The 25,804-nt window shown below is 39.3% G+C and overlaps 5 protein-coding genes across 14 annotated transcripts; 3 read left to right on the forward strand and 2 right to left on the reverse strand.

Annotated features, from left to right (window-relative positions):
- Window positions 1–1,737: 1,737 nt before the first annotated feature.
- On the forward strand, window positions 1,738–5,549 carry LOC116197964 (dual specificity protein kinase splB-like). The gene is made up of 8 exons (XM_031528250.1): window positions 1,738–3,617; window positions 3,766–3,864; window positions 3,969–4,121; window positions 4,230–4,393; window positions 4,481–4,628; window positions 4,707–4,829; window positions 4,928–5,015; window positions 5,087–5,549. The coding sequence occupies exons 1-8, from the start codon at window positions 2,016–2,018 to the stop codon at window positions 5,251–5,253; spliced, it is 2,544 nt and encodes an 847-aa protein (XP_031384110.1). The 5' UTR covers window positions 1,738–2,015; the 3' UTR covers window positions 5,254–5,549.
- A 315-nt stretch (window positions 5,550–5,864) lies between these two features.
- On the forward strand, window positions 5,865–8,008 carry LOC116197968 (deSI-like protein At4g17486). The gene is made up of 4 exons (XM_031528257.1): window positions 5,865–6,208; window positions 6,983–7,270; window positions 7,504–7,584; window positions 7,684–8,008. The coding sequence occupies exons 1-4, from the start codon at window positions 6,076–6,078 to the stop codon at window positions 7,821–7,823; spliced, it is 642 nt and encodes a 213-aa protein (XP_031384117.1). The 5' UTR covers window positions 5,865–6,075; the 3' UTR covers window positions 7,824–8,008.
- A 250-nt stretch (window positions 8,009–8,258) lies between these two features.
- On the reverse strand, window positions 8,259–12,466 carry LOC116197967 (acyl-protein thioesterase 2). Of its 4 annotated transcripts, XM_031528254.1 has the most exons (11): window positions 12,101–12,201; window positions 11,954–12,000; window positions 11,480–11,563; window positions 10,397–10,508; window positions 9,986–10,022; window positions 9,826–9,895; window positions 9,453–9,557; window positions 9,092–9,242; window positions 8,923–9,005; window positions 8,702–8,795; window positions 8,259–8,611 (listed from the first exon to the last, which is right to left on the reverse strand). In XM_031528254.1, exons 3-11 carry the CDS (start codon window positions 11,508–11,510, stop codon window positions 8,527–8,529), a joined length of 768 nt encoding a protein of 255 aa, XP_031384114.1. In that variant the 5' UTR covers window positions 11,511–11,563; window positions 11,954–12,000; window positions 12,101–12,201; the 3' UTR covers window positions 8,259–8,526. The 4 variants fall into 4 exon arrangements, with proteins under 4 accessions (XP_031384114.1, XP_031384112.1, XP_031384113.1 ...); XM_031528252.1 differs by lacking the exons at window positions 11,954–12,000; window positions 12,101–12,201 and adding an exon at window positions 12,309–12,466; XM_031528253.1 differs by lacking the exons at window positions 11,954–12,000; window positions 12,101–12,201 and adding an exon at window positions 12,225–12,429.
- A 371-nt stretch (window positions 12,467–12,837) lies between these two features.
- Window positions 12,838–15,057, reverse strand: LOC116197965 (probable receptor-like protein kinase At5g20050). Its single transcript, XM_031528251.1, has one exon. The coding sequence runs from the start codon at window positions 14,506–14,508 to the stop codon at window positions 13,147–13,149; it is 1,362 nt and encodes a 453-aa protein (XP_031384111.1). The 5' UTR covers window positions 14,509–15,057; the 3' UTR covers window positions 12,838–13,146.
- A 2,221-nt stretch (window positions 15,058–17,278) lies between these two features.
- On the forward strand, window positions 17,279–20,466 carry LOC116197992. 7 transcript variants are annotated; one of them, XM_031528284.1, is made up of 4 exons: window positions 17,279–17,549; window positions 18,445–18,544; window positions 18,623–19,055; window positions 19,293–20,127. In XM_031528284.1, the coding sequence occupies exons 3-4, from the start codon at window positions 18,663–18,665 to the stop codon at window positions 19,911–19,913; spliced, it is 1,014 nt and encodes a 337-aa protein (XP_031384144.1). In that variant the 5' UTR covers window positions 17,279–17,549; window positions 18,445–18,544; window positions 18,623–18,662; the 3' UTR covers window positions 19,914–20,127. The 7 variants fall into 7 exon arrangements, 5 of the variants coding, with proteins under 5 accessions (XP_031384144.1, XP_031384146.1, XP_031384147.1 ...); XM_031528287.1 differs by lacking the exon at window positions 17,279–17,549 and adding an exon at window positions 20,193–20,466 and having other exon boundaries at window positions 17,562–18,544; window positions 19,293–19,909; XR_004155126.1 differs by lacking the exon at window positions 17,279–17,549 and adding an exon at window positions 20,193–20,466 and having other exon boundaries at window positions 17,563–18,544; window positions 19,293–20,028.
- Window positions 20,467–25,804: the final 5,338 nt, after the last annotated feature.

Below are 25,804 nucleotides of genomic sequence, written 5' to 3' on the forward strand. Positions count from 1 at the left end.
ATATTTTTAATTAGATACTGTAAAAAAATTAATAATTATTCTTAATTATAATACCATTGATATTGACGGTTAGGACAAATTTCACTTCAACTTGATTAAATAACGCGAAGGGTCTAACATGACCCGGTGTCAGGTGACACTAGAATCACAGACGTCCATCACGAGTGGGTCTGGTGGATAAATGGCCGTGATGGATGGAAAATTGACGGAAATGGATTAATAAGGAGCACAATATATATATATATATATATATATGTTTTTGTTTCTTTTATCACCTATTTAATTTTAGATGCAATTTTGGTGTACTTTGATACACAATTTATAATATATACTAGAATCTCAAAAATAAGTTTTTGTATTATGCAAGTCATATATATGAGATTTCTATCACTATAGATCATGTTTTTAATTGTAATTCATTGCAACAATAATTGATTAAAAGTTATGAACACATCACATTGTTTTGGATTATAATAAAATTATGAAAATTAAATAAAATTTCTCGATAATTCTCTTCTAGACCTGTGGCATTGCCTTGGGCATTTTACTAGTGATATTTTATGAGTGGATTTATTTAGTTGATGGCTTGAGCAAATAAGATGTTAATACATACTTTGTTTGAAATCGGGTACTGATCACTTGTTCCGTAATCTTTATCAGATCAAATAGGTCATTAATTTAATTGTTAAAACGACAAAACTTAAGGTTGCTTTCAAATTCTCATACATATAATATACAATATATAATCTCTCAAATTGTTTTCAGTAAAATTTACGCCATTTGAATTTGAATTTCTGCTTTTCTTTTGGTAGGTTGGGTTAGGCAAAGACTTCAACTAGCTAATAACAAGCAGTCCAGGTTTAATCATAAAATCATAATTATAAAACAAGCTAAAACTGTTGCCCCTTTCTAAAAGGCAGGGACAACATCTATCTATATCTATATATTTTAAAAAATCAAAATTTTTTTTTAAAAAAAATTCAAGAAAATAGAGAAAATAACGATTGATCCCACAAATCTATATTTATATGTTTAAAAAAATCCATTTTCTAGTAAAAGTTTAGAAATCCGAAAAAATAACAATCAATTCCATAAAACTATATTTATATATTTAAAAAATATATTAGTTTAAAGAAAATTCAAAAAATTAAGAAGATAATGATTGATTACACAAATCTATATTGATATATATATATATATATATATTAAAAAGTAAAAGTTTATTTTTAAAAAACTAAAAACATTGAGAAAATTTCATTTAGTAACCGAGGATTCCGAGATTATCTGATTAGGTTCACCACAATTCTGCTTTATATTATATATATATATATATATATATATAGATAGATAGATAGATATAGATAGACATGATGCTAAATTCATGCGCTTTATTATCAATAGTAAATTCACTAAAATTACTACAATATATAAAGTGCAATGAACTGTAACTATCAAGTATTTCTAAATATATCTACAAGAAATAATCTGAAAAAAATATTTCTTGTAGATATATTATTATAGAATATATCTGCAAGTCATAATCTCAAATTATAAATAAAAGCGAAAGTCGGTGGGACTAGATTAAAGTTAATTGCTTTAGTTTGTAGAAATTTTCAAACTATACTTGTATGCACTTTTAAAGAACTTACTCTTTATTATATTATAGATTATAGACTATCAACAATCAATAATAGATAGATTATTGATGCTCGAAGATTCATAATAGATATAATATAATGGTTAATCATAATAATAGGTCCAAATAATTACGTATTTTTTGTATTGTGTATACCAGATTCCAAAACACAAACACGAATCGAAATCAAAATCTCACCTGAAAACACAGAATAGAAGCTGAAGACAAGAGAGGGGAAAAGTTGCAGACTTCAGTTTGCGATCTTTTTGATCTTGACGTTGGTTGGTTGGTTGGTTCGATCGCAATTTCCTTCTTTCGCATACTGATCGATCTTTCTTCCTTTTCACTCTGCAACGGCCATTTCCATGCTTCGTCACCCATGAAAAACCCTCCCGTCGCTGTTCCTCGCCTCCGCAAGAAGTCCCCAAGAAAGCCCAAGCTCGTCTGCAGCTGCGGCGGCTCCTTCCAGCCCCGCCCCCCCAATGGCAACCTCCGCTACGTCGGCGGCGAGACTCGCGTGGTCTCCGTCGACCGCGACATTGGCTTCTCCAGGCTCAGGTCCAAGATCGCCCATATCTGGCCCCACCTTCCCTCTTTCTCCATCATGTACCAGCTCCCGCTGCGCAATGCCGCCGCGGCCACGTCATTAGTCTCCGTGGCGTCGGACGCTGACGTGGCCCGCATGATCGACGTGTACGACAAGCTCGAGGCGTACGGTACGTTGCCCTGCAGGCTCTGGGTGTTTGTTTTCAGGGAGGAAAGAGACCAACTCGGTGGCGGGTTTGTTCCTATTCCTACTAATGAGTTTGGACGTTTCGAGAAGGGTGATCGGTCTGACGATTTTTGTCCTACGTATGGGACGAGTTTCGGAATCGAGGGGCAATTCAGTAGTTCGGTTAGGGATAATTCAATCGTGGTAACATCGCGGTACTCCATCGATCCTCCGAGGAACACGGAGTTAAAGCAGCAGGTTTACAAAGTGAATGCTTTATATCACGGAGCACCTGTTTGCAATCAGCCTAGCCGTGACAGAATTCGTAATTCACATCTCCCTCATCCTTCGACTCTGAGGGATGTAAATCTGGAAGTGGAAGCTAATGGTTCCTCGCACATTCCATTGGAGCAATCTAGTTATCGGCTGAGCAGGGGAAATAGGACCAGCTTTGGAGGCTCAATTCAGGCTGCTAATCCAGTGAATGATCTGAAGCAACCATTTGGTTCAGGAGCTATTTTCACTGGTACTGAAGTGCAGCTGGCGAGCCTTGTGAACCAGGAGAACCTCGTGCCAAGAAGTATTAATCACGGTTCAACCACTAGCAACTTAGATAATAATCATTCTGCCATGAGTGTAGTTCCTCCAAAATCATCGGGGAGTAGTATCCATTGCCATAGGTTGAGACATCAGCGGGCTTGTCCCTACCAACGGACCAGCAGAACCAATGGTATTCTTTCTGCGGCTAAAAGTTACCCAGTGCTCAAGCCCAATGGCAACATCTCGAAGCATGGACAGTCCATGCAAGTGGCCTCTCCACGGTTTTATAACCGTCAATCTGATGGAAACTCGAAGGCTACAAGCTCTAGCATAAATGCTCTGGATCCCTGCATCGTTTACCAAAGCCTCCATCAAAATCTTACTCTAAACTGCGAGTCCAGTTGTTGGGATAGTGGCAAAAAACTAATCCCGATCAACCAGCAAGGGAAGATCAAGCTTGCCCGAGGAGCTAGAGGGGCTGGCTTGTCGAGCAATAAGAATGAAACTGTGTCTCCAGTGGACTTATCATTCTGTCACTTGTCACTTTCATCGTCCAGACCTTGCCTGACTGATGTGTCCAATGCCCAGATGAAGCCAGAGACCAAGTCGATAGATTTAATGGAGTTGAGCACAGCCCGAAAATTCGATGAATTACTAGGAGTGAAATCTGATTCTCATTCCTCAGATACTCCTGAAACTGCAAGAGAATCCCGTGTAGTTGACGCAAAGGTAAAACCTTTGTAGATGCTTTTCTTCAGAATCTTGTTATAATTGAAAGAAATATAGAATACGAATGTTGCATCTTGTATGTACGACTTTGCCTTAGAAAATGGTTGAGTATGCTTTAGTGCTTAATGGCCCTTTCTTCCTTTGGCAGTCTGTGATCAGAGGAAGCTGCAAGTATTCCAATGCTTTTTGTGGAATCCCTGCTGATTTGGCTGCATTTTATACGCATCTAGTTGCAAGAGAGTTGCAGGTAACGCGTATACAGATTCTTGACTTGTGCTTTAGGACAATACCCTCTTGAAATTGCTTATTGTTGCTTCAACTCTCTAAATGAAGCATTTGCTCTTGCCCCAGACTATTAAAGCTTCTGACCTGGAATACTTGAAAGAGCTTGGATCGGGCACTTATGGAACAGTATATTATGGGAAATGGAAGGGATCTGATGTTGCAATAAAGAAGTTAAAGGCTAGCTGCTTCACAAACGCTCCTGCTGATGAAGATCGCTTGGTGAGTCATTGTCTCTATGTTGTTACTGTTGCAAATTCCTGATATGCTTTTCTTGGAAGGATCAAAACTTTTCAAATGTTTCTTTCTTATATGCTTCACCAACTGCAGGTTGCTGACTTCTGGAAGGAAGCTCATATACTGGGGCAGCTTCATCACCCGAATATAGTTGCCTTCTACGGTGTTGTTACAGATGGGCCCATCACAAACTTGGCCACGGTCACAGAATACATGGTCAATGGATCCCTCAAACAAGTTCTTCGCCGAAAGGACAGGTATATATCCTTGGCATTCTCAGTAGTAATTTTTGCAAGCGTAGGCTTTGTCTTAGGAAGTTTGCTGGTGTTGCTGTTTTATTGCAGGACAATCGATCGGCGGAAGAGGCTGATCATAGCAAGGGATGCGGCCTTCGGGATGGAGTATCTACATGGGAAAAATATTGTTCACTTCGACCTGAAATCCCATAATTTTCTAGTAAATATGAGGGATCCCCAGCGGCCGGTTTGCAAGGTAATCTAGATTCTTACAGAAATATGCTTTTCTTGGCGTGGAGGTTTCTAAATCTCAATCAATTCGTTTATTTTGCAGATTGGTGATCTTGGCTTGTCGAAAATCAAACAGAGGACACTCGTCTCTGGTGGAGTACGAGGTACAATACCATGGATGGCTCCCGAACTCTTTAATAGTAAGAGCAACATGGTCACTGAGAAGGTGAGACACTGCTCCGTTACTCTAATTTTGTACCAAGTATTTAGTGTTTGTCAGTTACGAACTCTTTCTCTAATACATTTAAAAAAAATTGTCTGTAGATCGATGTCTACTCTTTTGGCATAGTTATGTGGGAACTTTTGACTGGTGAGGAACCGTATGAGAACCTGCGGTCAGAAGAAATCATCGGTATGTTCTGAATCTAGAATCAGAAGAAATCACCCATGACAGTTTTTCTTATAACTAGATTCATGTAACAGCTGGTATCATAAATGGGAACCTGAGACCCAACATCCCAAGCTGGTGCGATCCCGTTTGGAGATCACTGATGGAGAGGTGCTGGTCATCGGATCCCGAGTCGAGGCCGTCCTTCTCGGAGGTTGCAAAGGAGCTGCGCACCATGTCTGCAGCCATGAACATAAAATGACAGAAACACGTGGAATATGTTTTGTCCTTAGATAAATTTAAGGAGCGACCGGAGTAGAACAGGGCATGTTGAGACGTAGAGTAGCATTTTGCCGTCCACTGATCTGCTCTTTCTGATCATAGTCTACAGATATTGTTAGTTGAGCCATATGTTTTTATTGAAGAGTGCTGTTAATTGAGACCTCATTGTCAGCCAGAGGATGTAAATGCAGCGTAATCCGATGAACAGTAGTAATGGAGTATCAGTGCTTTGGAATTCCTTGCTATTGATCATAAGACAACCCTATATTCGTGAAATTTGCTTATTTCGATTCTTAATTATCAATTCTTTTTCTGTGTCCTAGTTGATATTCATGTTCCGACGTATCACCGTAGTATTTGAGTTAGAACCAATATGTAACAGCTAAAACTAAAAATATGCATCCGATGATCAAAACATGACATATTATTATTAATCTTGATTATTATCTCAGATGGGGGGCAGAACAAGAAAAACTCATAAATCGGAGAAATTTGACAATTTATGGTGCAAATATTTGCTCTCTGAAATTTTTGTTTGTCAAAAGAGCCCCAGAAAGTAGTTTTAGTTTCATATTTCTTCCCACAGAACTTTTTGTATGTAAGCAAAATTGGCCACATTGTCAGTTTGACTCCAATTTGCCAACTTTTTCTAGCCGGTGAAATTCCATGTCGTCAACTATTTTATTTCCGGTCGCCGGAGAGGACCTTCTTGTAGTTCTGAAAGTCTCCTTCCGTCGGTCTCCGATGTAGAATTTTGGGGTTCTTCTGTTCTGGGAGGCTTCTTGCAGGGATCTCAGAGAAGATGGGGGCAGAGAAGACCTCGACCTCCGGGAGCGATTCCGAGACGCAGGTGGCGTTGAACGTCTACGATCTCACGCCCATCAATAATTACACCTACTGGTTCGGTTTCGGCATCTTTCACTCGGGCATTGAAGGTGAGACCCTAGCAGTCTTGATGATTTCAAGCTTTTGTCTCCGTTTCTGCCGATCGTTGGCGTTAGTCTTGCGGTTTTGTGATCTTGGGCAGTGCTTGTTCTTGATGTTTGTGCGGCACAAATCCGGAAAGGTCGTATTTTTGTTGGGAAGAATTTGACATGTGAAGACTCTGCTGATGGTTGTTTCAGCTGATTTCAAGAAATGACATTTTCTTTACTCCTTTGCTTGCCCTTTTGGTGAATGAAAATTAAAGAGAAACTTCAGAAAATAAATGGGATAGGGGATGACTGTGACTGGGAGAAGGTTGGAATGTGACAGTGCTTAAAGACAGTTATTCTCCGGTGGTGGTCAGTCCGTGTGATCTACATGCTTTCTAAAGCCATAAGGCTACTGGCATTCGCAATTGCTGCTTATCCTTCTTATGAAAGAATTGCTTTTTTGTTCTATCGTTGAGTGCTATGCATCTCTGTCAATCTTCTGCTGGGCCATATCCATCCAGGATTGTTAACTAATTGGCTGCCACATAAGGGGATACACAGGTTCAAGATTTTACGAACTTGTTAATTTGCATCTCGATTCACAGCAATAAGGATTCTGCTTATGTATATGTGCATGAAAGAGTGACTAGTTACCAAGTTTTCCTTCTGCTTGAACATTTTCTTATGTTTTGATTGCAATTGAGGCTTGCCTGCATTTCTTTCAAAAATATTTCCTTTTGATTGTTTCCATCTTCACGCGGTGTTGTAAATTGAAAAATCTGCTTGAATTTTCAGTACATGGTAAGGAGTACGGCTTTGGAGCACACGACTTCCCAGTCAGTGGAGTTTTTGAAGTGGAACCAAGGAGTTGCCCAGGTTTTATATATCGGTGCTCTGTACCATTGGGCCGCATAGATATGCCTCCCTCTGATTTCAGAACATTTATTGAGAATATGGCTTCTGAATACCATGGAGATACGTATCACCTCATTTCCAAGAACTGTAACCATTTCACCAACGATGTGTCGCAGAGATTGACAGGCAGAAGGATCCCTGGGTGGGTTAATAGACTTGCTCATTTAGGTAAAAACAAAAGCTATTTCTCTTGGCAAATCTTATGCAGATTCACATTGGTGTAACTCTTTTTAGTCTATAATAAGAATATAAGGAGCTGCAACAGTTGCTGCTACTTAGGGCAGCAATGTCAGGAAAATACCTTCTTTGCATGTATTAAAGATCACGGGTTGCACTAAACTAAATGAAAGCAAGACATTTTGCTGCAATGTCTTTTCTTATTCACAACCTCCGAATTTTAGGTGCTTTATGCAGTTGTCTTCTTCCCGAAAGCCTCCAAGTGACAACAGTTAAACAGTTGCCAGAATACCATGAGTGTTCAGGTATTTGACACTGAATTATCTCTCTTTTTCTCATTTTCATATTAGCAAACACTCAGATCTTCTATCCCTGTTTTCCCATGATGTTCTTTTTATGGCCAGAGGAAGATATGACCGAATCTTTATCAACAACGCCTCATGAGTCTACTGAAATGGAAGATGTCGAGCAAGAGAGGCACTTGCTGTCGAGCCCATCTATAAGTGGGGAGGTTTCATTTATTAAAGAGGCGATACAAAAGTGAGATTGGGCTAAGCTCGCCCTCTGCAACTGTTTGTAACTTTAGTGACATTGTGGACTGGAGGACGTTTTGTTTTCCATTTGTTTGCACTAAAAATTTCTTCAATTAATTTGCGGTTTCTTTCATTATTTTGGCTCTCCAAAACCCTGTATGATGTGATAGCGTGATTCATTTATTTTCTGTTGTTATAGTGTGATTCATTGGTTCCCCTGCAAGCTGGAAAGGTTGCAAGATCGACTTAATGTAAAGCCCATTATTATCAAATTTTTGTGATAATATTTGTTATGCCATTGTCAAATCCCATGCAACGACCATTGTTTGCTATTCAGTGAAAGGATACAGGGTAAGAATATGACCATTTCTCTCTGATTTCTCCATGAAATATTTGTTGTCAAATCCCGATCTTTTGAGACTCCGTATTAGCAATTTATAGACAGATTTTGAAACTCAAACTGCACAACTGCGACTTGAAAAAGATTTGCAATGTACGTCCCTCAAATTACAAATCACTTATACAACTCAGCAACATAAAGTACATGAAGTCACCAATCAACCAAACAACACCAAATGCAGGTTTTAGCAAGACAAAGAATAAGACCCCAACAACTTTTATATCACACGCATTTTCCCAACCTGATAAGATCCCGTAAACGTCTCTCACTATCTTGTGAATATCTTGCTTTTCATCCATCACAACTAGAAGGCACTATGAAGAGCCATCAAGCCCCAATTTCGATGATAGCCATGAACAGACCATATCCATCTCATCAGGAACCGTGAAGTGCCCAAGACTGCAAACAACACGGTACTCATCAACCATTCATAAATATCCAATTACATATGCAAAGATCTTTTAAGAGGGAAAAATGTAATTTGCATACCCATCATAAGATTTGAATGTAACATCACGGAATCCAGCTGAGTTCAAAGCATGTGAGGATTTCTCACCAAATTTGTAAAGGACCACATCATCAACTGCCAGTCAACATGTCAGATTCATTTTACAGATAATACTAGATTCAGCCACATTAAACAGACATCGCAAGCATGTTTAACTCACATATTCTCATGCAAAATTACTACATTTTGTTCTTTTAAATACCTTTCCCATGGCAGAGCAATACGGGCAAGGACTCAGCGAGCCTTCCAGCTTCATCAACCCCCTCTATCCTCTTATTCAGCATCCTATGAGAAGATAAAGTCCAACTGTAACCATCAGATTGCCTCAGGAAATAAACTAGCAATTGAATGAGAGATAGAAGAAACCCGACTTTGAGCAGGGAAGCCAGCCACTAAGTCCCACCACAGCACTTAGATTGGCCGGGTAAGGATTGCCATTTTCATATTTTCCTTGGACATAGCTGATTGCAGAGTACAGGGCGGTCGCTGCTCCCATACTGAAACCTCCCACGCCGAGTTTGACTGCCAACCAGAGAAATGAATTTTAGATTGAAGAGGTAATCTAAACTTCCAAAAAGAACATGATCTCCATCCTCAGTTTTTCTAATGAGCAGCATGTGAAGCCAATAAATGGGTGTTCTAAGGTTCCACATTTCCCTTTAAATAACAATTAGCCCTCAAATTTGATATTCATTTAAGATGAGTTATGACTATCAGAAAGAAGAAACATACTATCAGCAGGCTCTGTAGATAACAGATTGGCCACATGAGCTGCGGAAGCATCCAAACCCTCAAAATCATCGGGAGCATCTTCTGAAAGCTCTCCAACATCAAACCCTAATTTAGTCCACATCAGCAACAGAAACATAGGTGCCGGCATCAGGTGGATGAATTGTTTTATCATGAATGAACTTGTCGACATACATTAGAACAGATTTCATGACTTTTCCTTTTGCATGTTTCATAAAGTTTTCCCAATGGTAGCTCATAATATCATCCTCATATATATATTCTAATTATTTCCTTGAAAAAACAACATTTAACTTAATTTTACAAACAAATTATCTTCAAAGCTGATCTACATTGTGGCAAGGAATGGACTTACAAGCCGTTGAAGGAAAACCCCCAAATATACTTATTGGTTGGGTTGGAGCAGTTGGGCAGATCCACTTTATCTGAATCATGGAAAGATATTGGAACCATGCATATATGCATATACAACATAAAAGCAATGGAATAAATCTGTATTAAAATGTATCCCTTACATTTGGTAGGGGTAGTGTCTCCAAGAGCTGGGACCAACTGACAAAAGAATCGAAACACAAATGAGAAAATCAACAGGGGCATAGGAAAATCAATATCTCTAACCATTTAATAAAAGCCCTTTATATCTTATTTCAAATATCAGTATCTTATTCGCATCAGTATCTTCTATGCTTTTTCCAAATTGAAGGTCTTAAAATTATGAAACAATCTATCAACACATGAAATTGAGCGATAAAAATTGGTTCAACTGAAGATCAATAGTCCAAATGAAGTTTCATGATACTAAGCAAGCAAGTTTTTGGTATAGATGATAGTAAAATGTTTAGGCATTTGCAAGAGTAACTAATGACATTTTTGCAAGAACTGGAAAAGTAGACATTGCAAATTCTATAGGCATAGGAAATATCTACCTGGAACCATTATCTCCAAGACCGTGAAGCCAAACAACAGTTGCTTGGTGTTTGCCTTTGGGTCTGACCACATAGGTCCTCCCAAATTCAAAAGCCCTCCTAGCTGCCCCACCTGATTGAAATATGAACCAAACAAAGCTAAGAATATCTACAAAAGTGAGGAATTAAGGAGGTAGAGCAAATAAATGTCAAATGGGATACTAAGAAGAAAAGATACTATAAGGAAGTAATTCTTGGTTATGTTTTGTGGTTGCGTAAGAGATGTATGATTGTATCTTGAAAATCCTTACTTTGTGTTTAAACATTCTAGGATTTGGATTGGACCGGATATAATTATTAAGGACCTAATCCTGGTCAAATGGTGAGTTTAGAGTGGATTGGGATTATTTTCCATATGCAATGATGATATTGCCTGTGATTTTGAATCAAAATTCCAAATGTGCCATAACAAGAAAGGGCCTGACAAGGTCACCAGCACCCCCAAGGGGTCACCGGCGACCTTGACTGAAGGGTGGTGGCCAGAGTTGGTCCACCATTGCCACAAATTCGTCACCCCCTCCCTCTTTTGTCGAAGAAAAGGAGAGAAGAGGGAGAGGCACAATGGTGGCCCGACGCTGGCCACCTTGCCCCAACCAAGGTCGCCGGTAGCCTTTGAGGCCGCTAATAACCTTAATTGGCGCGGTGGTGGCTACTCCGTGCCTCTTCTCTCTTTTTTCTCTTCAAGAGAGAGAGGAGGAGGGGGGGTAATGAATCTACGACAATAGTGGTAACCGGTTCTCTGATTCTCCTCTATGTTGTTGTCTTCTTTTCTTTTCTTTTTTTAAATTTGAAAATTATTTCTTTTTTTAATATTCGAAAAGGTAATTATTTTAAAGGCACATTAGGTATTTCAAAATCTTATCCCAATGCTAGTCGAAAAATGCTCCCAACAAGTATATGGGATATTTAATATCCATAGGGATAGGATCGTTAATCTTTTGGAATCTCGAGAACTAATAGTATCCTATCCTGACGACCAAATGCAGCCTCAAAGTTTCAGCTAAAACAAACCATTGCAAGAGCGAGCAAAGAGAGAGAACGCACCCGAACCAACAGAAGGCCCCGTAAAGCTCATTTAGCTCTTGAGATTGGGTCGAAGTTGCCTCTAATAGAACCCAAGGGCAGATTCTGGCATGGACAAACATCAACACGTATGGTAAAATTTTTTAGCTTTTCATCTTATAACTAGCAATTGTTGTGCAGTAACATCAACAAGGCCTCTCGGCACACACTCATGAGAAAACCAGCATTGGATGAAAAGCAGAAAGATTCCAAGTATGGATAATAGATCAAACAAGGTTCATCAATTGATATGTCAAAATGAAAGGGAATCAGACAAAACTTGTGCTGGCAACAGAAAAGGATCCGAGTAATCAGACAAAATTGAGAGGTGGAGATCTCATAAATAAGATCAAATGCAAAAAAAAAAAGAAAAATTGCCGGTCATACTTGAACTCAAGTTGGGCTAATGACATGGGTTAACATGTTAAACATGAGTTCTACAATGACTAACACTACCTTAACATATATAGAGCAGAAGTCCACCACGCGACAAGATGTTAATACTGACGAATCACAAGGGGCATACTTTGATTCAGCTCAACATTGGAAATCCATAGCGAAGAAGAAGCAAAAATGGAATCGAAAATTCAGAACTTTCTCAACCTCTGGACGCGCATTGCTCAAATCATATGCACCCGTCAAGAATTCAAACCAAAAAGCAGAACAGAAACCCAGAAGATTCATCCCAATACGGGCAAAAACAAACCGAAGTCCGAGAATTTCGGACATTTTGAGAGAATCATCAGTGGCACCAAAAAAGGCAGACGGAGGGAACTAAGACATGGAGGCAATCGAGGGATTCCATCAGTACCCGGGAGGGAACTCTTCCCGATTGATCGAAACCGCAAGCGGGGCTGGGCTGGGCTCAGCTCCTATTGTCTTTGTGTCTCGTCTCTTTCTCCCCCCTCCAGTTCTCTCGACTTGTCTGATAGATTTGTTCTTTGTTTGTGGCTGTTGTTCCCGGTCAAAGTTAACGGTGAAACTGCAGTTCACGTTTCACTCTCCGTCCGGGTAAAAAACCCAATAAATTGGGCTCCGATATTTTTGGGCTTCCTTCAATAATTGGGGTCAGCTTATTGGGCCTGGAAATATTGGGCTAAATATTCTGGGCTCCCAACACAAATTCATCTGGACCATTAAAACTGTCCTTCGACCCGATTTCTGTCGCCATATTCTAATGACGACCTGCCGACGTCCTTTTCTTTTCTAGTCTAACATTTTAAACTCTTCTGCAGTTCCTTCAGGAATCAGTCAGTCTTCGGGATACGACTTCCTTCTGTTCTGTTCAAATGGGGCTGCGCGATGAAAACAAAAGGAAGTTTCTAAGATAGACGCTCAGCTCAGCCGTAACGAACTCCGTGCTCCAACGGAACTTGTCCACAAGTAGTCGGAGCCCGAAACATTCAATAAAAACTATGTCAACTTATAAGTACATTTGATCTTTAGATCATATATATGTCTGATCAGACAAATCGGGCATTCCGACTCTAGACATGGCTATCGATGATTACTCTTCCTTGTGATCAGATGAATATCCATCTGATCACAAGGAAGAAACATACGCATGCAGCCGCTTTTATCTAGTGTAGTAAAGAAAGCCAAAATAGCAGCATAAATGATCTCATCAATTCTTCTCTGAGCTAGATTAATTATCTCGGCGAAAGAACGGACATGGTAAAAGAATAAGCCGACGTAGTCGGCGGATTCTGATCCCCCACTTGCTCTATGATCACAGGTCTGGTCCGCCCATTTCCGTCACCGTTAATTTCCTGTTCTTGCTCTTCGTCGACTGCTAAGAGATCGACCACGATCATCTGAGTTTCAGGTGGCTCTTCTATTGCCGCCCGTCCTTCGAGCATCTCCACTACTCTCTGCATGCTCGGTCTCAGCCGTGCCCTCTCCTGTATGCACCAAAGAGCCACGTACACCATCCTCCTGACTTCCTGCTCGTCGATCCCGCCACTCCTCAGTAGGCGATGATCGACAACCTCCATTAGTCTCCCTTCTCGTAACTTCTCGCACACGATCTTCGGGAAGTACTGCCACCTCCTGCGGGACCGATTGTTTCCTATCTCGATTAAGCAAACGTTTCTTGTCCCTCCGATCATCTCCAAAAGAACCATCCCATAGCTGTAAATGTCCGATTTTTCTGTCACTCCATGCTCCAGCAGCCATTCAGGGGCCAAGTATCCTCTTGTTCCTCGGATCGTGGTGACGATCCTGCTCTCGTCCTTCCCCATTAGCCTCGAAAGGCCAAAATCTGCAACGATCCCTCGATAATTCTCATCGAGGAGTATGTTCTCGGGCTTCACATCGAGGTGGAGGACTCTTGACCGGCAATCATGGTGAAGGTAGGAAAGGGCTCGAGCAATATCAATGGCAATTTTATACCTGAGGTCCCAAGACAGGCAGCCTCCAGGACGGTTCCGGCGGTTCTTCTTGGGGAAAATCCAGCAGTCCAAGGAACCATTTGGAATGAAATCATACACCAGGAAGCGAGGCCCTCCCGTTACGCAACAATAGCCAAGGAGCCTCACGAGGTTCACGTGCTGAACTCCCGCAATTGCTGAGACTTCTGATCTGAACTCTTTCTCTCCACGTTCTTGACCGTCGATCCTCTTCACGGCCACCTGAGTCCCGTCAGTCAGGATCCCTTTGAAGACGGAAGCGGAGGCACCTCGGCCTACAAGGGCTTGGAAGTTATCGGTGGCTTCCTCGATCTCTCTGTAGCGGAATTTCGTGGGCACTCCGGCAACTTTCCGAAGGAAACTGTACTCAATCTTCAGCTCTTTACCCTCGGAAATCCACCGAGACTCCAAAAGTTTCCTCCTCAGATTGTAGCGCCTCCTGATCAAGAGAAAAGCAAAGATAGCAACAATCACGGAGACATCTGCCCCGAGAACGAAGTAAAATGTCTTGGATAGCTTGAGGGTCACCCGAGTTACGACGATTAGGATGACGAGAGAAAAGATTGACAAAGCAGCAATGAGATTTACTTTCTTGCTTTCCATCAGGAACTCATTGCTGTTGTTTCAGACCCAGAATTGAAGGATAGAGCCGATATGCGAAAACCGAACAATCCCGAGAATGGGAGAGGGGCAAGTCTCTGAATATATTATTCCAAGGACTAGCCATCACCATCCATAGATCAGCCAAGGTTGTACTTTTGGGGCAATGGTTGTGTTTTTTGTGTGAGGATCGATCGGAGAGAAGGAGCCTAGAAGAAGCTAACCTTCCACTTATATATTACTACTTGCTGGGAGGAGGAGGAGGAGGAGTCTTCTTCTTCTTCTTCTAAAGAATTGACAGAGTCAAATCTTCTTTCCCAGTAGAAAAGACGAAAAACTGTGAAGAAGAACCTCTCTGCAAATCAAGTTTCACCGTTGACGACGTAAAAGATCCCGACTTTAGTATTGCCGTAATACATCCGAGTCAACCTTCATGCATAGAATAGTATTTTCCATCCTCATTTGTTGGTGTGACTTGGCCCTTTACAGTGACTGATCACCCACTGTAATAAAGACATCTCCATAGAAAATACTCCATATTATCTAAACTTATCCCAATTAACTTAAACCAGCTTGATATCGTCAACTCGAATGAATAAATGAATAGCGCCACCATTTGCAGACCGAGGATCCGCCACCCAACTTGCTCTTCGATAAGCACACAATAAACGCAATTCCAGTATTCTTCCCCCACCAAACAGAGGCAGTTGACAGTCCTTAAAGTTCTCATTTAATGAATGCGACTCAACTTGCCAATGCCATCGCACTGCCTAAAGAAAATGGCAAAAGTGGCAGTTTGAATTGCGTGTACCCCATTAATTATCGCCTCCCCTTAAAACAACTTGCACTGCACTGAAGTGGTGGAGGGACACTTTCACTTCCGTAGTAGGAACAGTCAGCAGCGATCTTTGTGCTGAAAGGATGCTTTGCTTAACATTACATTACACGATCCATATTTCCTGCAACTTCAATGCATAGAATGGAACGAAATAAAAAAAAAAAAAAAAGCGTCACCCTTAAGTAACACATGGGGTGCCCCTTGATTTCTTCCAAGCACTGCGCACTCATCGTCGAGTCAACTTCCCCTTCGAGAAAGCCCAAGAATTCAGGCACAAAAAAATGGAAAGATTTTGTATTAAGTTATACGACTGATCTGCCTCTCCGAGCTATCTTTTTCTTTCTTCTCTTTTACTTGCGACCCGCACTTCTCATACGCAACCCTCGTGATTTCTGTATAAAAGTTTCGACTAACCCCCTGGAGCTGGATGAATCACCTTGTGCATTCTTCAGACGACAATGCAAAGGCTCGGTGTTTCAAGAAGCTCAGAAGACTTGTCGATCGACTTCTTCCTGCCATCTATGGGCTCGTCCCCCTCGAGGAGCAACGGTGCAGCCGTTGTACGCTCCTATTTCTGAGGAGAACAACAAGAAGGAGAACCCTGCCCATCAGAGGCCGTTGCCCGGAGAGAGAGCGGTTCACCTTATCCCTCTCGTCCTCATCCTCTGCGCTCTGATTCTGTGGCTCTTCTCTCAGTAAACTAGACGAGATTAGATCTGTATCTCAGTTGAGCCATTGTTATTAGGTTCATGTCCTGTTTCTTGATCCATTATGCATCGCAATGAGCTTCTCTGAAATCATGTAAGTTTGTCGGAAGAAATTAAGAAGAAGAATCACACTGCTCTATGTTGACCAATGTTTTACTTTTCGCTGTTCTTCTTCGCAAGAAATCGTAAGTATACCTTTGTACCAAAAGATGATGATTAACTTTCCATGAAATTTCCGTACGTGATCAAAATGAATCGTGGTAGTTTCTCGGATAGGATCAAAATGGAGTCAAGTCAACTATGCGCGTTGACGTGTTCATCTTTATTGGCATATGTAGTCAAATATGGAAAGTTGGCCCGGGCTTTAGCTGCCCGCACGGCCTTTTTAATTCGAATGAATGAATTTCTCAGCTCAGCTAGCTTAAGGCCTAATTTGACCTTTCCTTGCTCATTAATGGGAATTTCTTTTTCCCTTGCATTTGGAACAAAATTTTGGGCCCACAAAAAAAAAAAATTAACTCCTTACCAGAAAAAAGATAAATAACTAGAAAAATTAACTAGGGAGAAAATAAAAAGTAATAAAAGGACAGAAATGCCATCAACCACTTTTATATCATCTCATCATCTCCTACTTCTGATTCAAATTTGAAAACTTTCACGAGCCTTTCTACAGGATGATTATGAGAATGCATGAACACTAAAAACTTTATCACATTTGACGTTGGTGAGATTTTTTATGTTTCAGGCAAGTGCTTCTAAATGCTTCCACAAAATACAAAAAAGAAAAGTTAAAGCCGTTTTCTTTCCGAAAAGCATGAACCGATATACGGATTAATCGTCGAATCTAACTTATGGATCACGTTCGCTCGATTTATATACGTTGGTGCTTCTTAATGATGTAGTTGGGGTTGCTGATCTCTGCTCCAGTACTGTTTATTTTTTAAATGCACGTTTGGTAATTGGTCTTAAGGCTCTACATTACACCCAAAAAAATAATAAAAATATATATATATATATATACATATATTTTTCGATGCTTATGACCATATAATTTTTACGATATATGTAATCACAGTTAATGGTGTATAACGAAAGAAATCTTTTTGTAGTGATAAAATTCAATATTTGGGGAAAAAAGAAAAACAAACAGAAAATGAAAAAGAGATTATAAGTCCACCACACCTCCCCTCGTTCGGTTCTGGCCTGTGCTTTGCTCTGCCTTGTCCTTCTCTCTCTCTCTCTGCGTTTAATTAATTAATATTAATAATTTTGTTTTCTGCGACTCCTTTTTTCGTTCATATTTTGCACCCGAAAGGTAGAAAACAAGAGAACTTACTTCTCAAGCAACGAGCAAAATAGGGGGAAGGAAGGACAGGGAGAGCTCAAGCAATCAACCATTAATGGCAGACTAATTTGAAGAGATCAAGAAAAAGACTATCTACCCCCCACCCCACTCCCACCCCCCACCAACGACATATTCTGATTCAAGAAGGAATAGGGTCAGTGAATTTCTCTCCGTTCTCTTCTCTAGCTCTTTAATCACATCACATCAGTCTTCAAAATTTCTCCTTTCAGTCCTTTTGTTGTTATATAAATATCCTTCCCTTTCAATTGTGCAAAATCTTTGGTTCTGCTGCGATTGCTGTTTGAGTTAGCAACTGCTGCCAACAAGCTTCGATTGCCATTCATGCACCCAATTGCAATGTCTCCCTTGTTGTTGGCTCCTGAGAAAGCAGAGGATTTGTCCCTTTTTTTTTTTTCTCCCCTAATGTTATTGCCTCTGTCAATCACCTCGATTAATGACAACCCCATGTAGCTATTGAGTTCAGCTGTTGGAGTTGAATTCCTCCACGGAAATGGATCGTTTAGAATATATCTGTGTATTCATGGCAATGATTCTTTCCTTGTTTTACATTTTTTAGGCATAAACAATTGATGAGTTTTGCCGTCCAAACATTCTCTTTCTTCTGGGCAAAATCCAGTTGTGAGATACTCCCATGTTTTTGTGTTTCTGTCCAAAGCTGTTTCCTTTAAAAAGGTGACCTTGAGATTTGCTCTCTGGGCTTCTTTCTTTGGATGCTTTGTTTGGTTTCCGGGAAAAGGAAAGAAGAGGCTACTAGTTTTAAAATGTCTTTCTTACATTGTCTTGCTGAGAAGCTATAATGCCTCTGCATTGCAACACCTTCCTGCGTAATTAAATTGGTATAAGCAATTTTCCTTCCTCACTTAGCGTTTGAGCTCCTGCTTACAGTAATCTTATTGAGCTGATAGATCTTATCTTGCTGTTTGTGCTAAGACTTCTACTCGATGATCGCCTTTGTTGTGATTATTGCCGTTGGTCTGTGGAGATTCTTTAGTTTAGTAATTTAGATTACCTGTGATCTTCTCTTGTAGGAGTCCAATAACTTGATGTGAATGTCAAGTAAATGGTGTTCCTTTTGTCCACTCAATCTCCTATACGTGCTCTTCAGAAGCGATCCATTTGCAGAAAAAAGTGTGTTGATATTGTTCTTTGTTCCATTATTGCTGAGGTGCACCTATGCAAAGTTACAATTCGAGTTCTTTCTTACAGATAAATACAACTCCGGGCACTCGAGGAAGGATCATCAACCATGAGATTTACGAGAGGGACTAGAGTGGAAGTATTAGACAGGAAGGAGCTGCTCTTGGGTTCTTGGCGCTGTGGAGAAATAATCTCCAGTAATGGACGCACCTGCACTGTCCGGTATTACAGCCCAAGCAGAAAGAATGCTCTAGCCAAAGTCTCCGGCTCGGTCCTCAGGCCTTGTCCACCTCATCTGGGCATTCGAAAGGAATGGGCCTCTGGCGATGTTCTGGAGGTATTGAATGATTACTCTTGGAGAATGGCTAAAGTGATGAAGTCTTTGGGTGGTGATTCCTATGTGGTTCGGGTACTTGGAACGTCTGAGGAATTCAGGGTTGATGTTTCAGAAACTAGGGTGAGGCAGTCTTGGAATAATGGCAAATGGATTATAATTGGACAGGTACGCCATTACTCTTGAAGGCTTTATTTATCCATGCTTTATGGTTATAAGTTGGTTTTTTTTTTTTATGCTATTTCTGTTTCAATATAATATACAGATGACAGTTTTCTCTGCCAATACACCTAGTCAGTTTCTTTTTATCCTTCATGGTCTCATAGATCATTGGAGATAAATTGTGTGGTTTTTTTGTGGATTCAGTGATTGTTCATCAGTATCTTATAATTCTCTTTCATTTAGGTTTCTGGTGTTGCCAATGAACGTAAGCAAGATGACCAAGTTCGAGCTGAAACTCCAAAAAGAGAATCCTCTTATCTCTATCATCAAGCTGGAGGCCCCAAGAAACGCCGTGTCTGCGCAAAAGAGAGAATTAGTAGTGCAGAAGTCGATGCAAATCGAGCTAAGTTGCCTGAGCTAATTGACGTGTCTTTGAGGATTCAAGACTCCGCTGCTAGTTCTTCATGTTCCATATCACATGCAGAATCTAACAACAATGATGATACATGCTCCATTGGAAGCTGCAGCATCACCGATGACAAATACTGTAGATCGTCTCCCAAGTTTTCTGGCCCAGCTGAAGGTAACATGAGTGATGCTGAATCTTTCAGCCATGGTCGATACAAGGCACAGAAGGATTATGTGCCCCCTAACTCAGGAGAGGGATCAGAGGCTGAAGTCCATAACTTGGAGTTGCGTGCATACCGTCGTACGATGGAGGCACTATATGCTTCGGGGGCTCTAAGTTGGGAAAAGGAGTCGCTCATGAGCAATCTTCGGGTATCCCTCAACATATCGAGCGATGAGCATTTAACAGAGTTGAGAGTCCTGCTTTCTGCAAGTAATGACACCCCATTTAGGTGAGAAAGAACACAAACTCCCTGGAGAGATTGATTACAGACATGTATCAAGGATATGCTTCTTAGGTATGATTTTTGCTGGATGATATATAAAGGGATGAATTCTTCTTACTTTTCAGGTATTTGCTAGAATAAATTTTCATTTTCCATAGAGCCTATTTCTTTGAGCAGTAGCTCAGGATAAGCCGATATATGCATTCAAAGTGATGGTTATTTTCTTTCTGGGGTGATCATTCATCGTCTTTGCAATCATCATAAACTCAAGATATGTCTTATTTTGCAGATAAAACAGTTAGGGGAAACTATATGGAAGGGGAGGCAACATAGACAAGTGAACGCATACTTTCATCTTATTTTCAAAACTATAGCAATACAAAGTACAAATCAAGAGGGCCTTGAGTTGTGATCACTGGATCTATCATGAGAAGCCCATTAGTTTTCTTGTCTCTTCAATTGGGTTATAGCCCATTTGGTTTCTCATAGATGAGTTTTCGGAAGGACAATGTTCAGGTTGTCAAAAGTTTGTTCGGCCCGGTTCCGACCAACAACTCATGAAACGCATGCACGCACGCCCTCAAAAAGCGATCGGTTCTGAAATGTGGACCGAAAGTACAGATGTGAGAAGTGAGAACTGATTCCTATGCTTATGTTGAGATGCTTCCAACTGCAATATTGGACCGTCTCCATTTGGGATTGACTTCAAGAAAGAACCGGACCATATCCAACCTTAATTATCTTGAAACATTCTCTAGGCTGCTTGCTAACAAGGCCCGGTTCCAAGTAGCTTCTGGTATCAGGCCCACGAGACGAGATGCTGATTCGTCTATGATGTTAGCCCGATGATCTTACATGTCAATGTCATCGGATCGAGAACAAAGTCAATTGCGTGTCTGAACTCATCGTCAGAAGTCGAAGTCGATGTTTGGGTTAGCGTCTTCCGGGGCTACACATTTTTGACACCCCCATTCCTCAGACCCTTTTTTTTTTTTTAATTGTGCACTCAGAGAGGAGTTTGAGAAAAAGGGTGGTGTCTCAAGTCTCATTGATGGGATATTAAGACTTAACATAATGTGCAACTCAGGGACCACAATCCCTCAATTGCGTCTAAGCAATCGAGGTTAGTGTAATATCTAATTTCGTCCATCTTAAAATCAGAAAAAACTCACGGTATTTACACATTAAATCCCACACTTTACCAAGATATCCATAGCCCCAAAATTTAAAATTAATCGATCACTTAATTCGACCATAGAAATGGAATAGCACGTGATATATGAGCAACTAATATTATCGAAGAAAGTTGAACATATGATGCCACCTTCACACTATAGCTGGCTGTGACGTGTTCTGCTTGTGCATAAATAGATATAATATATATATATATATATATATACCGTAAAAAAAGAAGGAAGGAAAAGAAAAGTGGGGGTGGGGGATGCAGCTAGCTAGCGGTGCAGTGCAGGTGGTATTGTCTCTTGAATCACCAGCAAAAAGGGTTCCATCCTCCATTCATTGTGTCATTCCCACTCAACTCAACAGTAAAATAAGTCTTTAATAACTAGACACACACATCATTGTAAATGACATACACCAAATGTGAAGTCAAGCCTTCTTGATCCGTAATTTCTTATCCATATGATATGAGAGTTTATTGTCCCTCGTATCCATGAAGCTTATGATTCTTTTTTTGTTAGCAATTTAAAAAGATAAATGAAATTAAATTTGAAAAATGAAAAGAAGAAAAGAAAATAAAAGTGAAAGGGGATGAAAGTATTTGTGTTGTTGCATTTAAGTGGCTCCACCAGATCCCCTGCCACTGTCTCATTAGCATCTATTCATGATTGGTGCTGCCATGTGATGCTGCTTTCTCACTTCTCACTCTGTGATAGCGAAAGATAAGAAATCTGCATTGCCCAATGCTCCAAGCTTCAAGTACTCATTAAGTAAATTGGACTTCAATTTTTCATCAAGAAACTTATGCCCGCATGATGATTTTCCTTCCATTGGAGGCAGAGATCTCATCGACGCAGAAGCATTAAAAATGGCGAATTCAATGCAATATCTTCTGTTATGACCGATTCTTGTTTTAATTCTTGCTGGTAAAACTTTCCGTATTTCTTTCTTTCTTTCTTTGTTTTTTTTTTCTATTTCATTTCCGTCTACTAAATCAATAAACCTCTCGGTGCAACTCTAATTCACCAAACTATAGGTATCATGTTTGCTCATATTATTAGGTAGTCATCACCATTATGAAATGAAACAAGTCATTTAAACAATCATAGTCTGAGGAGCCACAAAGACAAGTGGGATTGAATTTTTGGAAGATCTGCCTATCAATCTCAGCTCATCCATCAATTTTCTGTTAAAAAAGTCTATTATCTCTCTCTCTCTCTCTCTCTCTCTCTGTGTGTCTCTGTCAATCTGTGCAAGAACTAACAAGACAATGATCACATATAAAAGAGTACTTGGTGGAACTTTGAATTAGAATACTCATAATATATTACATATATTATAAAGAAACTCAATCATATGACAGGGCGGATCAGGAAACTGAGCAACTGAGGTCCTGCCTGATTGATCTGTTACAGAACAGAACAGAACAGAACAGAACACTGAGCAGAGAGCTAAGGCAGAGAGATAAGAGAGAGAGACTCTCTCTCTCTTATCTCTTATCTATCTTAACACACACACACACAAACACAGAGCCAATGAAATGGCCAATCAATCATGCAAAGTGTAGTGTCATTTGCGGATCTCTTGCTCTTTGGCAGCCCGACAACGTTGCCATTAATCAAGGGGCGCCAGACACACAACCCCCCCACCCCCACCCATTTTCACATTTCCACTTTGGTATTTGTGTCCCCCTAAAGTTAACATTTTTCTACTTTTTCTTTTTAATAATCTACATCACTAATTCACTGTGGTTTTGGATTATATCTATATTATTATATATTTATATATCATGTCATGCGTGCCATTGGTGACTCATCCCCTCCGAGGTAGTCCTCGCTCCTCCTCCTCCTCCTCCTCACATAAATCATGCATGTACACACACACACATATATATATTTGTTCCTTCCTTATTTGTTTTCCTAATGGAAGGAGAGTTTACAAATATTATGATATGATATGAAATGATGACTTTACAAGTATTTTCAACGATGATAACTGGACAAGAAAAATTTTGGGTTACATTCCATTCACATATAGTATAGTATGGTGAAACTGAAAAATGTCCAGAATATACAAGTTGATGGCGTTAGAAGATGTTATTAGAATATGACATTTGACAAATGGACATTTTCCTCATCAAAGTTGGCTTTGGTGTTTTACGCTTTTAGTTAGTTATTAGAAGATACTGGGAAAAGATCAGAAAAGACCTTATCCTCATAATTTATATAAATAAGATTTTTGTCCATTTATTCATTCCTTTTTTTTCTTGCAACAAAATAATAAGAGAGAGTGCATTGTAGAAATTTTTATATGTAATGGTTATATTACGTGGTAATGTCACAAGGCAATAATGTTCATTAATATTTATTGAGTTTTAAAAATATCGCTGGAAAAAAAAAGAACGAGGAGTGGAGGAGGCACATATGAAAGTGAAAACGAGATTGCACTTGTGCTTTGTAGCCCGAGCTCCTCATAATATATATATATATTTTTATCTATTCTCTTTTCTGCAAATAAAAATAAAAAAGAAAACCAGAAATTCAATCGCCATAAAATAAATGTTTTGGAATGTCAAATTTTGTCGTGTAGTGAGGTCGGGAGACACTGCCTAGGTGATAATGAGGAAGCTCGCGAAAGACAAAGTGCAAAAAGGAAAACAATTCTCACTCTGCATGCCCTCAAGGGAAAATCATTTACTATTGATTTATTGATTATTTATATTTTCTTTTTATGGAGAAGTGCATCGCAATTTTTTTCGGTGGAATGGTGCATCGTAATTGCACGACTTTAAAAGATGGATCCAAGTGTTTTGCTTAATTAATTGCCTTGTTTTATGTATTAGCTTGTGGTCCTAGCTAATTAAAGGCAAATCCTATTCCATCCCCGATCCAATATTGTAAGAAATTCTCATTTGAAACAACCGGTCAGTAATCCCAATCAATCACATTAATTAAGTAAAATCATAAGAAGTGTTCTTAAAGCACATCAAGATTGAGAACCCACTGTAAATGCCGCTGCTAACAGAGATAATTAAAGTGCAAAATTTATGTCAAGGCCTCCAATTTGCTCGCTTCCAAGTCAAGGGAACCGTCTCTGCAGAAATGTTTTATAGGATATCCTTTACGGTTACACATTGCATTTTTATCAAATGAGACTATTAATGTGATTTATGAGAATAATAACTTCCATACCAAGTACAGATACTCAAGAAACTTTTTATTTTTATACATAATGTGATATCATGCATTTCGATCCTAAATTGTACATTTTTAAAACTCCGATGCATTATGCCAATTTTGATTGTTCTGCACCGTTCTTAATTTTTGTAATTTATACTATGTAGTCACAGAATTGTTTAATTTACATGTACGTGGATCTTACCGATTAAAAGATTGCAAATCGATAATTATCTAAATCTTCTTTTGGGAGTTTATATGGACAAAGAATGGAGAAAGATTTCCCATCACATGACTCATGGCATGCTTTGATTCCTTTTACAAAAGCAAAACTACAGAGTAAAGAGAAGGGAGATTTTACCCCAACCACATGCTTCCTCGGGGACCATCAACAAGATATTACAAACCCCAAAATTAGAGGATCCCAAAAAGAAATATACAGGAAAAAAACAATAAAAGAGAAAGCTTTTGTTCTTTTTAGGGACAGTTTGTTTATGTAATTTTTATAATTAGAAAAACTAAAGAAAGTCCAAAAAAATATAATAATGCAATGGTATATAGTCTTGTCTATAATTTCGAGGTTTCAAATTTTATTCTCACTAGTAGAACTACCTATAACTTTTATTTAGCTTTACTTTCTATTTTCTTATATGATATTATACCCATGACTTCCTTTTTATAACTAAAAAAAAAGAGTCCAACACCCAATAAAAGTACACATTATTAAAGGGCATTTGCATGCTGGAGGGCAGTTCAATATCTATATAATATGATCTAACTAGAGGTCATTTGAGTTATTCTTATCAATAATAATCACATATCAAGTGACATTAAATATCGTTGTGTTGCTTGTGTAATTAGAAACTACAAAAACATTTCGTCATTGGACAGGAAAAAAAAACCTAATATTTCTTGTTGCGGCACTAATTAACAATTATTAATCTAGCTAGAATCACAATTTATATTATAGCGATAATAATAAATATAACTACGATAATAATAATAGTAATCGTCTTAGTGCAAATATTAATTTATATCGTCTTGGAAATTGTCCTAGAGGGTGGTCTCTTTCTCATGGGAAGGGTGCTATGATTGCTTCTAGATTACATTAACTAATATATTTCCAAACTCCATGCATAAAAAATTAAGCTACATTCTTACTGCAAAAAGAGATGCCTTAATTAAAAAAATGGCGATTTTCATTGGGTTTCGCAGCCTAATTAACTGGTGTCCACTTACACAAGTAAAATATTCACTTTTTTTTTTCCGGCTGTACTATATAAGCTTATTTTTTATGATTTTTTTGATGAATTATATAGGCTTATACTTATTTGCTTGTGAAAGAAGGAGAAAAGTGTTAACGTGCACATAAGTTTTTGCATTAGGTATTGGTTATTACAACTCATATCTTATCATGGGATTTTCTTTTTCTTTTTTTGTTGAATATTTCTTATCGTGGGATTGATGGAATTTGGAGTGCCTTCATCGTTTAATTAAAACAATAACAAATGGAAATTTAAGAGTCGGAGGAGTAAACAAATGGAAA

The sequence above is a fragment of the Punica granatum genome, chromosome 2 (genome assembly GCF_007655135.1).
Source record: "Punica granatum isolate Tunisia-2019 chromosome 2, ASM765513v2, whole genome shotgun sequence".
In the NCBI taxonomy this organism is placed as follows: Eukaryota; Viridiplantae; Streptophyta; class Magnoliopsida; order Myrtales; family Lythraceae; genus Punica; species Punica granatum.